This window comes from Herpailurus yagouaroundi, unplaced genomic scaffold (genome assembly GCF_014898765.1).
Source record: "Herpailurus yagouaroundi ecotype Mexico unplaced genomic scaffold, PumYag 205, whole genome shotgun sequence".
NCBI classification, from domain to species: Eukaryota; Metazoa; Chordata; class Mammalia; order Carnivora; family Felidae; genus Herpailurus; species Herpailurus yagouaroundi.
Window position 1 is genome coordinate 9,154,698 of NW_024412436.1, and position 16,762 is coordinate 9,171,459.

Genomic DNA, 16,762 nt, shown 5'->3' on the forward strand with positions numbered 1-16,762 from the left:
TCTACCACTTTTTAGGTCTGTGATCTTGGGCAAGTTACTTAATGTCTCAAAGCTGCTCAGTTTCTTCAGCTGAGTGATAACAGCTATTTAAAATTCAGGGCACCTGGGGAGGCCCAGTCATTGAAGCCTCTGACTTCTGCTCAGGTCATGGTCTTGCGGTTCATGGGTTCGAGCCCTGCGTTGGGCTCTGTGCTGACAGCTCAGAGCCTGGAGCCTGCTTCGGATTCTGTGTCTCCCTTTCTCTGTGCCCCTCCCCTGCTCATACTCTGTCTCTCTGTCTCTCTCAAAATAAATCAACATTTAAAAAAAGAACTATTTAAAATTTAACAAAGAGTGTTAAAAAAATTGACCCATGTAAGCTATTTAGCAAAGTATTTGGCACATAGTAAGTGACTAATAAATATTTTTGGTTTTCTTTGAAATTGCAAGTCCTTACAACCAGGGATAATTTTAAAATAGAGGAAGAAAAATAACCTCAAAAAATGAGGGTGGAAAAGCAGAAGTTTTGTGGTGATGCCTTGGTAAAGCTTCAAGATGAAGAGGTTAACCAGGCCTCAGACCTGCTTGCTTCTATTTGAAGAGAAATTGTTGCCTTTGGCATGAAGTTATCATGACCATCTCTATAAGAAGATAACCCTCCAAGGGAAGATTAAAAAAAAAAAAAAAAAACCCAGGAGGTTGAATCAATGTCCCCCAACTTTTTTCCTTTCCAAATTATTATTTTTCTTACACTATAGTAGAGTCAGAAAGGTGAAAATTATAAACCTAAAGTATAAAGATCAGAAAGCAATCGGCCATTTGATCACAAGCACAGGCAGAGAACATATGTTTCTTGATACGTAGATTATCTTCCACAAAACAAAAATCATAAACATCTTGAAAATGGGAGATAGAGACTGATAGGTTTCTAGTAGCAAGTTTATAAATTGAAAATCAATACTTTTCATTATTCATAAGTTAAATGCTTAAAACATGTTGACAATCATTTTTATTTTGTGGGCTGTAGTTCATCAAAATGAAAACAGTGTCACAAGTTTTCACATGAATTTTAAATTTACTTTAAGTGTGAATTCTATTATTTCTCATAATATCTTGAATTCTTGAATCATGAATTCTTTGATCATGAAGGTTTCTAGGAACCCAACTCTAACACTTGGGAAGGACTTTTATGTGTCCTAAAATAGATTTCCTATTTTGAAAAATTTAGTTGACGAGATATAAATTTATTTTGGAAAATGTTTTGACCCCATTAAGACCCCATTTGGGAAATGTTTTGACCCCAAAAAACTGGTTGGTTTAATAAAACTAGAGCTGGGCATATCAAGTCCAATAAATTATGTCTTAAAAAGGGTGTTAATATGGCCAGCACAGAATAACCACAAATGAAAGAAATGTCCCAGAAGAGAAAAGGTCCCTTGAGGATTGAGTCTACTGGGTGGGGGAATAGTATAATTCAGCTCCTCAAGAGCCACAGCCATTTCCACCGAAAAGGGGCCGTGCTCAGGGACAGGAAGAATCCACCCTCTTGGAAGCAATGGCAGCTACAGGCCCCAAATCATCCTGGTCCCCTCTGGACATCTCTCAGTTAGTTGTCACTGACCATTTACTGACCTCACTTGTGAGAATTCAGTTATTACGCCTTTACCAGATGGTTAGACAAGCAGAATCAGGGAGCAATTCCGGAAACTAGGAGAGGGAGCCCTGGAAGAAAACAGGGAAGCTTTAATGGAAAGAGTGTATAAATACTTGTTTAGTTCTCTGTGATCTATCTAGTGTGTGAGGTCCGTGGTAAGAGAGATACCTCTAGAAAGATTAAATCACTTTTCTAAGTGCAAGTGTTACTGATCCTTAATTTCTTCATTGTGACCAGGCATAGATATGAAAATCAAGACAAATAAAAGTATGCCTTCACACTTCCTCATCATCACCTCTCCGTGGTGGCCAGTCCTAACCAGGAGAAGGCCATCCACAGAAACAGAGGCTTCAGCATTGCTTTTAGGTGATTTACAACTTCTTGCTTTGGACTTTGTGTTTACAACATCTTACCTCGGCTTAGGCCTCTTATCCTGTCAGGATCATTTACTGTTCCTTGTTCCCGAATGGACTGACTTCTTGGAGGTGATTCTTTGGTTGCTGTTCATGTTAACCTGATGTTTAGACCTTCAGCAGTCATGTTCTGCTGTTCGTGTGCTTAATAATGTTGACTCCTGAGTTCTTGTTCGATGAAAAAGCTTTATATACAACAGTCATTTTATTCTTTCATGCCAGTTGTATTCTATCTGCAAAAGTTATGAACATTTTTATTAGGTTCATAGAAAATCTTTTTCACAACAGCAATTGTGTTCTGAAGCACAGAAATCTCAAATTCATAATCTATCAAGCTCTAAGGGCTTAAATTATAGAAAAATTATGCTTTTCCACTTCTTTTAAAATCTAATGTAAAATTTTATTTTACAGGCATCCTCAACTAGAATTGGACTTGGGACCAAGTCCCTGAGAGAATCATTTTTCAGTTACTGTATATGCTTGTCAGTTAATCTGAGACAATTAAGTTTTACCCTCGTATTTTATAACTAGGAGTACGGCAACTTTCCAGAAGAGTTTGAAGAAAATTAGGATTTAATGCTTTCCAGATGAAGAGAAGAAAATTCACCCGTCATACCCTAGATTATTTATTGTTTATATTTATTGTAGCTTTCTCCAGAGGGAAGCAGAGCTACGCATAAAGCCTGTGGTGCTTACTGAGACAACAAATGTGACTCTATCCCACTTGTAACTTGATACATACTTACACAGTTTGTAGGTCATATGAGACTTGGGTTTCTTGGCTTCCCAACTTAGGGGAACGTAGCTGTTGAATGAGGTGGATATTGGATATTAGATAAGAGCCACTGGAATAAGACACCATAGAATGACTCAGATTTTCTGTCAAGCACCTTAGCTGTATAGGGGTTTTTTAAAATTGGGATTTTGAAGCTAGTTTATTGTTGGGTGTTACACATAAAGACACTGTGAATGTAGTCGAAAGGAAGTTAGAAAGTTTTTGCTTCTAGAAATCCAGAGTGGGAAATTGAGACTAAGAACAATTATGGACTCGTAAAAAACCAGCAGTGAAAGATGGTACTTCTTAGTTCATAAAACTAGGTAGTAAATGCTCTTTTGAGTCTTTCCTTATCTAAACTTTTTATTATTACCTAATTTTTACTTTAGTTAATCAAGTTTCGGGAACCCCGATTATTTGATAATGTTAAAAATAGATGCCTGTATGTAATAACCAACTCATCTCCATTTTCAGTTTTGATCTGTTTAACCAGGAGCAAATGAAAAATCAGTTAAACTGGAGACTCACATATTTCATTCAGTAGAAACATGATATATAATTGAAATATAATATGAGAATGCTTGAGTTTTCTGATGCCCTTTTCAAATTTGGACTCATCTGTGGCCTTCATCAGGGTCCATTAATCTGAATTCTTTTAGTTGCTTAGTTAATACAGCGTTAATTATGAAAATTGAAATATGTGAATAAATGTACCATTTGAATAGTATTTTAGATCTGTAATTGGTATTGACAAACGAGTATAAAATTCTTCTAATGGGCTCTACAGCGAGTTGTGATGATTTTAAGTAAAATCAAGGCTTAATTATCTCATTTTCCCCTCACATTTTCCAAACTCTAAGACCCCATTTCCCTCCATCTTACTTTGGCAGGCTTTAATCCAATGTGAACAGTTGAAGAACGAACTGGAGAGGCAGAAAGAGCGACTTGAAAAAGAACTCGCATCGCAGCAAGAAAAAAGGGCCTTTGAGAAAGAGATGATGAAAAAGGACCTAACAAAAGAAAAGGAGGACCTGGGATCAAAGGTACCTGTGGATTCAGTTTGTTCCCTGCCCTGCAGCAGAAATGTTTGTGGTGATGTCACTGATGATGCTGTAGCCTACAATTTTTGAGTGGACTCTAAATTTTAAAAATCTTGTAAGTAGCCAATTGCTTATAATTTAGAGTTCAGAAACATTTTCCATTTTTCCAGTGTATTTCTCGAGAAAAGATATATTCTCGGACCTCTCCAAATAAAACAGTCAATTCGATTCCATGCTGTGAAATTGTAAAATTTGCTTTGATCCCTCCATTCTGTTTGAGTCCCTGTTTCCTGTTTCTCAGAGGAAAGGAGGTGCTCTGTGGATATATCCAGATTTTATTTCCACCTGGGTGAAGTCAAGGAGCAGTGACTCCCCCACTTTATCCCCCACTCTCAAATTAGACTTGCAGAAGATAAAACACATATAAGAAACCAAGTGGCCAAGGAAAAGTGATTATGTACACGGTACAAAGCAGGTACCCGATGAATAATGAACATAACCGGATGGATGAATAGAAGGGAGAAGTGAAGGGCCAGAAGAACAGCTGGCCTGAAATGGGCAGTGTTTGGGAAACAGTAAGAAACTGGAAGAGAGAGGGGCACCTGGTTAAGGGTCTGAGTCCTGACTTTGGCACAGGTCATGATCTCACGGTTTGTGAGGTCGAGTCCCACGTCCGGCTCTGCACTGACAACGTGGAGCCTGCCTGGTATCCTCTCTCTCCCTCTTTTATGCCCCTCTCCCGTTCACTCACTCTCTCTCTCTCAAAATACATAAATAAACTTAAAAAAAAAAAAAAGAAGGAACTGGAATACAGAGATAAGTGAAACCTAGCTTTCAAGTTGCTATAACAGAGTAAAATTGAGCAAGATGTGGTCCACGAAATGACCAAAACAGCAGTTACATGTTGTTGTTGTGTTTACAGCAACTCGCAGCTTGTACCCTGAATGCTGTGCTATAACATTCTAGTGTGTGATAATGACCTTATTCAGCACGTGTCTCTCCTGAGTATCTGCTGTGTGCAAGGCAATGCGATCCTGAGGATGCGTCAAGAGAAAAATCACCAACTCTGTCCAGTGAATTCGAAGTCTTACGGGTGCCTGAGGCATTTACTGTAAACTCCCTTGTCTTATCCTTCAAAAAAGCAAAAGTGTGCCTGTGGAAAGCCCACTATGTGCCAATCAAACTTTACCTTCTCCGGCCAGAATTGGTGATCTGAGCCTTGCGGATGGCACCGAGGGGTCTCATGGCCTGAGTGTCCACGGTGCTCTTGCTCCTTTCCAGCAGTCCTGCCATGCACTCCTCTCTCCCGTTCACTCAGCATGGGGCAACAGATAGTAACCGGAGGGCTCGGGGGTGTGGGTGTCCCAGGACCAGTGCAGTGCTGCTTACAGAGGAGGGAAGAGGAAGACACTAAACACACACTTCCATAAATGAGTTTTTCATTACCACTGTGATAAAGGCAAAAAAGTGCGGCATAGGGTACCGTGAGAAAATCTGACCTAGTCTAGGCAGCCATGGAAGACTTTCCTAAGAAAGAGATTTTCAAAATGAGACTCGACAGCGATGAGTAGTAGTCAGGTGAAGAGTTGAGGGGAAGAGTTTCAGACCCAGGGAAACAGCACCCCCCAGACTCTGAAGCTAGCAAGCATCATACTTTTTAGGAATTTAGGGGAGGCCCAGGTGACTGGGGCATAGGACGTGGGGACAGTAGTGGGAGATGAGTTGGGAGCAGTATTCAGGGACCAAAGCAGGAATGACCTTAAAATCCATGTGAAAGATTTTAGGTTTTATCCCAAACCAAGTGGAAAACCATTGAACACCTTGAAATTGGGCAGCGTCATGCTGCCATTTCTATTTGAGAACTTCCATCTGTCGGTAAATTGGAAGAAGACTTGGAATAAATGCCTGGAGATCAGGTGGGAGGTAATTATCGTAGTCCCGGTGGAAATGATGGTATCTTGGGCCCATTTTCAAAGACTATTTTTTTTTTGTTTATTTATTTTTGAGGGGGGGGGGCAGGGGCAGAGCGAGAGAGAGGGGGAGGCACAGAATCTGAAGCAGGCTCCAGGTTCCGAGGTGTCAGCACAGAGCCCGATGCGGGGCTCGAACTCACAGATTGCGAGATCATGACCTGAGCCCAAGTCGAACGCTCAACCGACTGAGCCACCTAGGCACCCCCAAAGACTCTTGTAAATCACTTTTATTCTCCTCAAATTCTCTACTATACCACACTCCCCTCATTCTCAGCAGAGTCTTACTTACCTAACAAAGAAAACTGAAGCCAGTGAGTGGTAACCACTTCAATCTTTATCTTCCCCTCACCTGTGCCTTCAAGTACGATTTCACCAGCATCCCAACAACATTGTTAGAATGGGAGAGGCCTTGCACTCATTGTTTCTCCTTGCTCTCGGTCCCTTTCTCTCCCTCTACCTCAGGGAGCTTCCTCCTTCTCAGGAAAGTCCCCTCGAGTTTCTCTCACCCATTGAAAGAAACAATCTTTCTTCTAATCCAATGGTTCTCAATCTTGGAGCCACAGAAGTTCCAAAATCTCATTGTCCAGTCTGCGTCCCAAACCAGTATGTGAAAATAACCATGGGTGGGATTCAGGAGACTGGATCCAGGTGACTCCAGTGTGTATCCCAGGTTGGAAACCACGTCAGTAATTCCATGTGCCTCCCTACTCTTGCCCTTTATGGTCCAGTTTCTTGTGAGGTCTGTCTGTACATGCGGTCTTTATGCTCTCTCCTCTGATTACCTCTTCAGCCCCTGCATTTCAGCTTCTGTGCCCACAGCCAGTGGAATTACCATTGCTATGTCCTCCTTGTGCTGTTTTTAGCGAATATTTGTTAGTTCTTATTCTCTTTATTTTTTTTTATTAAAAAAAATTTTTTTTTAACATCTTATTTATTTTTGAGACAGAGGGAGACAGAGCATGAACGGGGGAGGGTCAGAGAGAGAGAGGGAGACACAGAATCGGAAGCAGGCTCCAGGCTCTGAGCCATCAGCCCAGAGCCCGACACGGGGCTCGAACTCACGGACCGCGAGATTGTGACCTGAGCCGAAGTTGGACGTTTAACCGACTGAGCCACCCAGGTGCCCCTAAAAAAATTTTTTTAATGTTTGTTTATTTTTGAGAGAGAGAGAGAGAGAGAGAGAGAGAGAGAGAGAGAGACCACAAGCAGGGGAAGGGCAGAGAGAGAGAAAGACACAGAAACTGAAGCAGGCTCCAGGCTCTGAGCCATCAGCACAGAGCCCGATGCAGGGCTCGAACTCATGAACTATGACATCATGACCTGAGCTGAAGTTGGGCGCACAACCGACTGAGCCACCCAGGTGCCCCAGTTCTTATTCTCTTTAAAAGATTCTCTTTCCGGGGCACCTGGATGGCCCAGTTGGTTAAGCCTCTGACTGCTGATTTCAGCTCAAGTCTTGATCTCAGAGTGGTGAGTTCAAGCCCCAAGTTGGGCTCTGTGCTAGGCATGAAGCTTACTTTTAGAAAATAAATAAATGAAAGGTTCTCTTTCCTTGATTTCTCTGGATTTCTTGCTTTGGGAGGATGATAATGTGTGCCTTTAAGTTTGCTCAGAGTTTAAAGTGCCTTTGAGACAATGAAGGAAACGCATCCAGAAAGCAACTTGATGGAAAGTTCTAGAGTTTAGCAGAGAGCATTATATTCTGATGTCTTTGGCATTAGAGTGGCTCCCGGTTTCATGTATGTGACATCGATTCCTAGATCCTCAGCTCTCTAGTGATCTCCTAAACCAGCTTCTCTTGCCATGCTCCCTCTCCTATGGGAGATTGTCCAACTCTGCAATCTCGCTGGCATTTTTGTCTCCATCCTCTCCCTTACCCTACTCATCACGAAGTCACCAAATTCTAGAGATTCAGACACCTGGGGGTTTCCCATTGCCCTGTCTCCCTGCCATGCATAGCGTCACTCCCGGATGACTTCTACAGCCCCAAGCACTCTCCTTGCTTCCCGTGTCACCCCTAAGCCACAGCCAGGATGGTCTTTCTAAAACGAACCAGGCAATATGTCAGTCTCTTGCTTTGACATCCTTTCCTGTCTCCCTGCCTCTCCTTGGATAAGATTTTGGATCCTTTAGCATTGCACACAGATTCTGCATTTCTCTGGCTGTCTTTGATTTCCCAGTCTCATCTCCCTTTACCTTTTTCCTTGCATCACCACCGTCCTGCTCTACTATTTTTCTTTCAGGAGTTTCCATGTGCTTTGCCCCTTGCTTAGAGGAATCTTCTGCTCTGTGTCCTTCCTAACTGATCCTTCAGAGTTCTTCTTGAGACCACCTACTTTCAGAGATGAATTCGGAGTCTCTCCTATGGTCTCCTGTGACTCAGTTAATTGCAAATTCGTGTTGAATTGTTTGTCTCCCCCAATTTACCACAAGTCCCCTGAATGTGTGGTCGCTTAACATCGTCATTGCTTGGCACATCCCACTCACATAAAATGTGTTCCATGTGTATTTGTCGAATGAATGAGTGTAACACAGGGGAAGAAGAGAGGCCCTGTGCCATTGGAATCATGTGACTGAGAGGTTGTGAATTCAGAGGATCAGAACGGTCTGTGTCTGCCTGAGCTCATGGAAGATCTGGGGAGGAAGGTGGCATATGGACCTGTAAGTAGGATTCGGAAATACAGAGCATGAGGGAAGGGATGCTGGCTGGAACCAACAAGGATAAGGCGTGGGGGGAGGGGACTTTGTGAAGTGAGTGTTGTGCGTGTGACAAAGAACAGGACCAATAGCAAAGACCGGCTATTATTCACGCCTGGGAGACTCTTAATTTGGGGGCTGTTCAGTGGAAACCTTTAGCCCTGCTGAGCGGTTCCACTTGAAAAAAATATGGTGGTGAGAATTCCTGATAAGGAAGGACAAAGGAAGGCCGAGAGTGCCAGGCAGCATTCCAGGTGCTCTTGTATAACACAGCCTCTTTCTTAACACTAACAATTATTCCAGGAGCAAAAGTGGCAACAAAAGTACAATGTATGGCTGAGACCCAGGCATGTGTCTTGCCCTCAGTGAGCCTTGGCTGGCATTTCATCTCGAGGTCCTGCCCTAAGTAAAGTGTCTGAATGAAGAGCTGAAAGTGCTTCTCACATTCTAGCAAGTGCTGTCACCAGGAAATGGCAGAACGTGGCTTTGGAGTCAAAGGATTCAGAGTTGAATCCAGTTTGACCTTTGTGTGACCTTGAACAATTCTTTTAACCTTGCCAGATTTCAGAGGAGTAAATAATGGAGTTGATCTACTCAAGGAACTGATGGGCTTAAATAAGAGTGTTTCGGAAGTACCTAATACACCTCGCTTAGAGCGGACATTTAATGGCTTTCAGCTTGAGGCTAGTATCATTCTTACTGCACAGAAAGAGGAGTAGGCTGAGAGGATGGAATTCTTGCACCTGCGTATTAGCAAAGCAGGCAGATTTGAATATAAAGCCTGGCTCTCCTTTTTATTCATTAGCTTGAATGCACATAGGCAAATTTCTGGATTTTCAGAATCTCCTGGTTGTTTTTCAACTGAAAAATTAATCCCATATAATTCCTTCTCCAAGGGGATTAAAAGAGAGAACGTGTATCCCACTGCCTAGCACAGGAAGTGTATCCGAGAGGGAGACAGAACAGTTCATCCTAACGCTGGGAGAGCTCTGTAGTTTGTGCTAAAGAGCCCCCCCTCGCCGCCCCCCATTTCCTAGCAGTAAGGAGCGCTTGCAAGACTTTTAGGCTTTGCTTCTCTCTTTTTGTTCTTTCTTTCTTTTCTTTCTTCTTACTCATTCTCATTAAATTTCGTGTGTGTGGGAAGCTCTTGGAGAGCAGATGTCTTCTACCTAGACAGATTTCGAATCATTCCCCCATGAGCAGGACTTGCTGTGAGTTTGTTTGCTGTCTTCTGTTACGGTCCTTGGCTGCACTGAGCCCCTAGGTTTGTTAGTTCAGTGGGCCATTGATCATATTTATTGAGCGCCCCCTATGGTCTACCCATTTTTTTCAGTTGGTTCCCTTGATAATAGTCCATCACTAGAATTCTTAACTCTTGCACCCGTTGTATAGTGAGTACCACTTTCTACCGTGTTCAGTACACTAGGGACCACCTTTGTATAGAGATTTCCATCAAGCTGTCCCAGCCTGGGTGTCCTTGTCTCTTGCTTGCCCCTGTCAAAGTTTAAAGGACTTGCCTGATGTCAACGCCCCGGACATCCAGCAGTGTTGCAGCTGTCCGTGTTACTTGTGTCTCCGCAACAGATGTGGATGGAGACGCTCCTGCGGTGTAATGTTGACTTCCAGATGGTGGGTGTGGGGAAAAAGGAGGTGTGACAACAGGAGCAGAGGCCTCAGGAAGTGGGTGACAGGAGGGAGCAGACAGGTAGTGGGCACAGGGAAGAAGTGATGGGTGGCAGAGGGAGGGAGTCAGATGGAAGGGATGTGATTTGTTACACGCTTATTATAGAAACTGACTCAGAATTTACAGTTAGCAGGTAAATGTCTGCATATTTACTGCAAAAAACCACCAATGTTAGTATGTTTACCATAAGCTACATCTTCACACAAATATGATTTTTAGTAGCTGGTAATTAAAGTTTGCTGCTGTGGTATGGTTCCAGAGAAGCTAGAATTACATTCATAATATGGATACTCATGAACCTGAATTTTCAAATTAAGGATATAAATTAATCTTGTTATTTGCTGCATTTAACTTCTTTTGAATTTCAATTTCAAGTTCAGATTATAATGTGAATTAGAATCATTTGTAGCTGGGTATTCGTAAAAGTAGCTTTATGTGCAAATTGGACTTTTAGACAATCTTTCAACCATAAGAAGGACATGTAAACAACCCATAAGTCAAATACACAATTCCCCACAATCGCCAGAAAAGTTAATGAACGTGTCTACCATTTAATTAGAAAATAGCTACCAGGGCTCATTATTTCATATGTGTCAACTTTAGTTCGTTATGTAATTCAAAGGCGATCTTGATCTGTGTCACAAAATCCGAGTTATTGATTTCAGTTGTGAAAACTGAATTCACACCCATATCAGTGTGCAACGGTAGATTTAAAATGTTATTTCAATTTTGTTATGAGTTCTTGTTTACCAGATTAAAAACTGATAGATATCTCTGCGTGTTTCACTCTCGAGGAAGGTAGTGTTTCTTCTTCACGTCAAAGCTGCTAATACAAATAGGAAAGTAAGAGTCTAGGAAATTTTGACTTACTGGAGCAGAGTAAAATGTAACTGCAAGCAAAAAAACCTGTAAAATGGGTTAAATCTAAGACCTAGAAAGCATTTCTCACCCTGAGAAGAAAAACTAAGAGCCTGAGATCCTTAGAGTGGAGTGCTCCTCAGAAGAGCTGTTTATTCCAGTGATCCATTCCTCAAACATTTGGTGAGGAATACGCCCTTGAGCAACTTGCAGTCTAACGTGGAAACAGACAACTAAACACAGTGAGATAAGTACATTGTTGGAAGCGTGCAGACCTTGCGGTGTGATGGAGATATATAGAAGCTGTTGTGGGAGCCATACACCGGAGTGAGAGTCGAGATATGAAACCACAGTACTGCATGAGCAGCAAATCCGTGAGAGTGGATGTCAGCTGCAAACAGCAGACATGGCCCCCCCAGGACACAATAGCTGAATAGCAACCCTGAGTGCATCAAGGGCTCCTATTCTGTGCTGGGAACAAGGGGGTCAAAGAAACTTCCCGGAGGAGAGGGGATAATGGCTGAGAGGGGAAATAACAGGAGCGCTGGTGGTTTTGTGTAGCAAAGTGAAGTGCATAGAGCCTCCTCTGTTGGTGTTGGGGGAAGGAGAGTAGGATCCATTGAATCACAGTTGCTCTCTCTAAAGAGATCTGCCTCTCCAGCTCTCCCGACCAGTCCTTTTATCCTTCCATGTGAGAGAAGAGTTCAAGACTTCTCTGATTGCTTGACATCGCCCCTGAAATTTATTTGTAACAGCCTCTTCCACAACTTTTCACCTTAAAGTTTCAACCCAAACTTTGATTTTATCATCTTGCTATGTATTTCCCCAAATGAGGGTAGAGACCCAGGAATAAATGGGAAGGAAGTACATATTTGAGTCATGGGGGACGGGTGAGTGGAGGAGGTGGAACAATGGACATACCCGATCCACAGAGAAATGATCTAAGAGTGAACCCAGTGGCCACGTGAAGACTATTAATTCAAGATTTTTTTTTTACATAGTGTCTTATTAGTCTGAGGTGCACCTACAATGATTCAGCAGTTCTATACATTGCTCTGTGCTCATCAAGATAAGTGCACTCTTAATCCCCTTCACCTGTTTCACCCATCACCCCTCCCCCCCCATCTACCTCCTCTCTGGTAACCACCTGTCTGTTCTCTGTATTAAGGAGTCTGTGGGTTTTTTTGTCTCTTTTTTCCCTTTCTTTTGTTTCTTAAGTTCTACAAGTGAGTGAGATCATACGGTGTTTGTCTTTCTCTGACTCACTGTCTCTAGGTCCACTCACGTTGTTGCGCGTGGCAAGATCTCATTCTTTCTTATGGCTGGGTCATCAGTGTTCTCAATATTTATTTTGTCAAATGCCATTATCATTTGGGACTTTTATTTCCTCCTATAGATATTGTCCCTGTCTCAAAATATTGCCCAACTGGAGGTCCAGGTTGAAAAGGTTACAAGAGAGAAGATTTCAGCTATTAATCAACTAGAGGAAATTCAAAACCAGCTTGCTTCCAAGGAAATGGATGTCACAAAGGTACAAAGTGAGATTCTAGTTTGTAATTTTTTCTAATGCACAAAACTCAGAAAGAAGCACGGAATAGAAAGGTTTTGTTATTTCAGACAGTAAAGGTCCACCTAATGGTCATTAAGCAAACATTTACTTATTACTGGCAGGCCCTTTGATGAGTGCTGAAAATACAAAGATGAATTAGACACAAATAATGTCCTTGAAGAACTCAAAGTGGCTGAGACAGACTTGTCATTAAGCAAGTGTCACTACTTTAGTCATTGAATGTGTGATAATCCCAGCATCTCTAAATTAGACAGTTAGGAAAAATGTTTGCCAGAGATAGCATTGGTTTGGTCCCCACAAAAATAGTAAAAGACATATATATATACAACACCAAGAGTGTGCTTAAAATAAAAAATTTTCTACCTCCCATTCCTTTTCATACCTGGTCTTCAATATCAAGGTTCTCACACTAAGTGTCTTATTTTATTGGTCCTTAAATTTATGCTTCAAAACATCACAGTGTCTGCACTTCGGCCATTACAAACTTGTGAACCAAGAACTAAAACGTTTAATAGTCTCAACTGGCCACTGTAAGGTACATATTTATGAAACACGAGAAGTCCATGTAGGTATCAGTAAGCAGTTGCCTTAAAACTAAGAAACTACGTGTGAGCACGCGTGATGTAATAAATTAAATGGATATATTTTTTACCAGAATGTACACGGATAATTTTGTTTGCAATGTATACCCTTTTCATATCGCATTTTAGCTATCAACATATTTTCCTAAATGTTGACACATTTGTAATGCCAACGTTGCTTTATAATTTAGTAATTGCAATTGCCTTTAATATATAGAAGAAACAAAGCCCATTTTTTTCTTTTTTTCCCTTGAATTTCTTTAATTCTCCATTTGCTTTCTAAAACTCAAGTTAGCCAATATAGAGGTTTAAAGCTGTCATATTTGCCAATATCATCAGCATGTTTGTGTGGAGGCTAAGGGTAAATGTAAGGGAGTTGGGATAGAGGGGTGACAGTGGTTAATCCAGATTTAGGGAGAAAGCTGTGGTGAGTGTTCAGTCCATTGTAGGGAGAGAACTTTCTGTTGAAACATGTACAGTCGAGATGCCTCTTCTATCTTTAGAACTGTCCAAAAAAACACTCCAGCATCAGAAGGGTGCCTTGAGGTGGCTCCAACCCTGAGATGAAATCATTCTACTTCAGTTTAATTCGTTAGTTTATTTTAGATGAAATTCAAGTGTCATGGATAAACTTAGCAGATGCTAACGTGGAAGCAGTAAGGCAAGGGAACTTTAAAAATAAAATTAAGGGATAAAATAATTTTAAATAAAACTTAATGCCTAGGCATTTATTATTACACAATAATTATATGTTGGTATTAGGTTTGAAACACCATGGCTGTGTAATTATTTCCTGGCGTCAATTTGGTTTTTTTCATTTCATTCATGTATATACATCGAATAGGTTGGAATAGTGAAGAACCAAGAAGGAAAGGGAATTAGGGCCCCTCTAATTTTTTTCTGTCATTCTTCATTTTAAACTTTATTTAGCTTTAAAATTAATAACTTTTTATAAATTACTAGTGTTTTTGAAATGGGAGGGGTCAGCTCTGACACATTCAAGGCATTTGAATTTGAACTTCAAGTAGAATTTTCAGTAATTGTATTCTTTTCCTAGTATTTTGAGGGCCACTGGGGAGAAACTTACTGACTTTTTCCTCTGTCAGATTGGTTTATTTTTAAAATTTTTTTTTGTTTGAGCATAGGAGATAGATGGAGGTTTTATAAGATTCTAATACCTCAGTAATGATAAAACTAATTTCTAAACTTCTGATTGTATTTTTGGATAAATACCAAAATTGAAAGGTTTCAAGCACCTATAACCATTGGATGATACATAATTTTTAAAAACTTGTATTTGTAAATCAGAGACTGAATTAACAGTCGTGTGTGTTAATCTCTTACAGGTTCTCAGTTATCTCAAAGGCTCATAATTTCTTTAGATTTATCTGCTGAATTGCATTTACCAAATATATTTACCTGTGTGTAGAGCCCTTGTATAAAAAAAAATTTATACAAAAAAATTGTGTAAGGGATGATACACAACACTTTTAGGATGCTGTGTGTGTTCATTATTTAATGATATGTTAAAATCATTTCACTTAAATGTATATTTTCCTTTTATGTTGAATGCTACAGTTATAAATGCAGAGTGTGCATGGTTCCAGTCTATGACTCTTACGAGACAGTGTTTCTTAATTTAAGTGCATAGCACTGTGCATAAGATTGATGTTATCTAAGAGACTGTAGTGAATACTAGGGACCACTGTACACGTAAATACCAATCATATAGCCTATTAGCAGAGAGAAAAATTCCTTTATAAATTTCTTGAATAAAAGCCTAACTGATCAAATCTTTAAGGGAAACCTTTCTTTTATAGAATGTCTGTTTAACTGTAATAACTTGAATGAGTATTGATATAGCTTAATATTTTAGTTAATGATTTCACCTAGTTAAGATTGAGGTGATAATGCATTTTGGATAATAGCATGCAATTGAAACGATTTTTCCCACAAAAAATCTTGGGCACATTACTTAAATTTCTCAATACATTTCTTTATCTGTAATCTGAAGTTGTTAAACTCAGTGGTACCTGATACTGCCTTCGCATCTTAACAGAATACATTGAATATTCTATACAGAAAATGCCATTCTTAGAAGAGTTCTATTGTATTTTATTTATATGACCTCTAGGGGGCACCAAAAGATCTAATTGCAGGCATTGCCTGGTAGATTCCAGCAGCTATTGATGTAGTTTTTACAATCTAACAGGTGTGTGGGGAAATGCGCTATCAGTTGAATAAAACCAAAATGGAGAAGGATGAGGCAGAGAAGGAGCACAGAGAGTACAGAGCAAAAACTAAAAGGGATCTTGAAATGAAAGATCAGGTAAGAGATGACAAGGGTAACTGCAGCAATTAAAGACCTAATTAAAGACGTAAGTTATTTATTTCTATTATATTGCTTCTAACAATGGAACAATCCAGTTTATACTATTAAAAGAATTTCATTTCTAGTTGCCTAAAATTATCACCTTTCACATGAAATGGTGAGAATACAGCCGCATGCATATAAAATCCCAATCTGACAGGTCATAAATAATACATTTGGATATGTGTATCTATTACTTACAAAAGTAAAAAAAAAAAAATGTTCTAATGCACAGTTTGAACCTAAAATATACGTACATAAAGTTCTTGAAAGATGCCAACTTGAATCCAATTTTAAGTGAAAAAGTTTAAAATTTGTAAGATGAGATGAGTTGATATGTAAATATGTCAATCAAATTGATTGTTGGCAGAGTGAAACCAGTTTTAACTAAGATAACCATGAATACGTTTGCCTAAATACAGGGAAATTAGAAATGTTAGGGGAAAATGCTGCTTACTTCAATCTCAGCTGAACAGATGTTTTATGTTATATCTTTGTTGAGATCGTGTATATACTCCAGTTTTAATTGTCGACATGGATAAAGTTTTTAGAGAGGCAATTCTAATAGACTCACTTAGGATTTTCTATTTTTATGTTACAGTACAGAACATTGGAGGCTCTCATTCTTTATATTCAGCAAAAGCAGATTGATAAATCTATTCCATTAAAATGAGTTCTCAGTGTCAATATTTTTTTAAAAAAACACCACAATTTAAAAGTAGGTAGCTCTTGGTAAATTTTTTCAAAACATATTTCTAGTTCAAGGCATTTTATTATACTTTCCAGCATATTTTCCCTTTCAACCCTGTCAACTTTCTATGCAGATGACACAGAGACAGTTGGGAAAAGTATTAAAAATGAAAGTGATAATGAAATTTAGTACAAAAAGTTTTTCAAGGCATAGCTGAAATCTCTGGCATTAAGTTAACATCTGAACGACCAAAATCAGATTCTGCTTTTGTGCCGCTATGTTCAGACTTTAATTTTCAGAATTTTCATTACTAACATGTACGGATAATGAAACTATTTCATGGCATCCAGTTGGGGGCGTGCCTGATAGTAGAATTGAAAATCCTCTCTGTCCTCGACTGAAGGACTAAGACTACCACACCAAACGGAACTTTCCTTTCCTTTCCTTTCCTTTCCTTTCCTTTCCTTTCCTTTCCT

The 16,762-nt window shown here is 40.0% G+C and overlaps 1 protein-coding gene across 11 annotated transcripts in view; it reads left to right on the plus strand.

Annotated features, from left to right (window-relative positions):
• SDCCAG8 (SHH signaling and ciliogenesis regulator SDCCAG8) overlaps positions 1-16,762 on the plus strand; it is a 253,284-nt gene that overhangs the window by 70,321 nt on the left and 166,201 nt on the right. For all 11 annotated transcript variants that reach the window (XM_040451836.1, XM_040451834.1, XM_040451837.1 and 8 more), the window contains 3 exons: positions 3,712-3,864; positions 12,470-12,604; positions 15,437-15,553. In XM_040451836.1, coding sequence (XP_040307770.1) covers positions 3,712-3,864; positions 12,470-12,604; positions 15,437-15,553 — 405 coding nt within the window. The remainder of the gene's footprint in view (positions 1-3,711; positions 3,865-12,469; positions 12,605-15,436; positions 15,554-16,762) is intronic.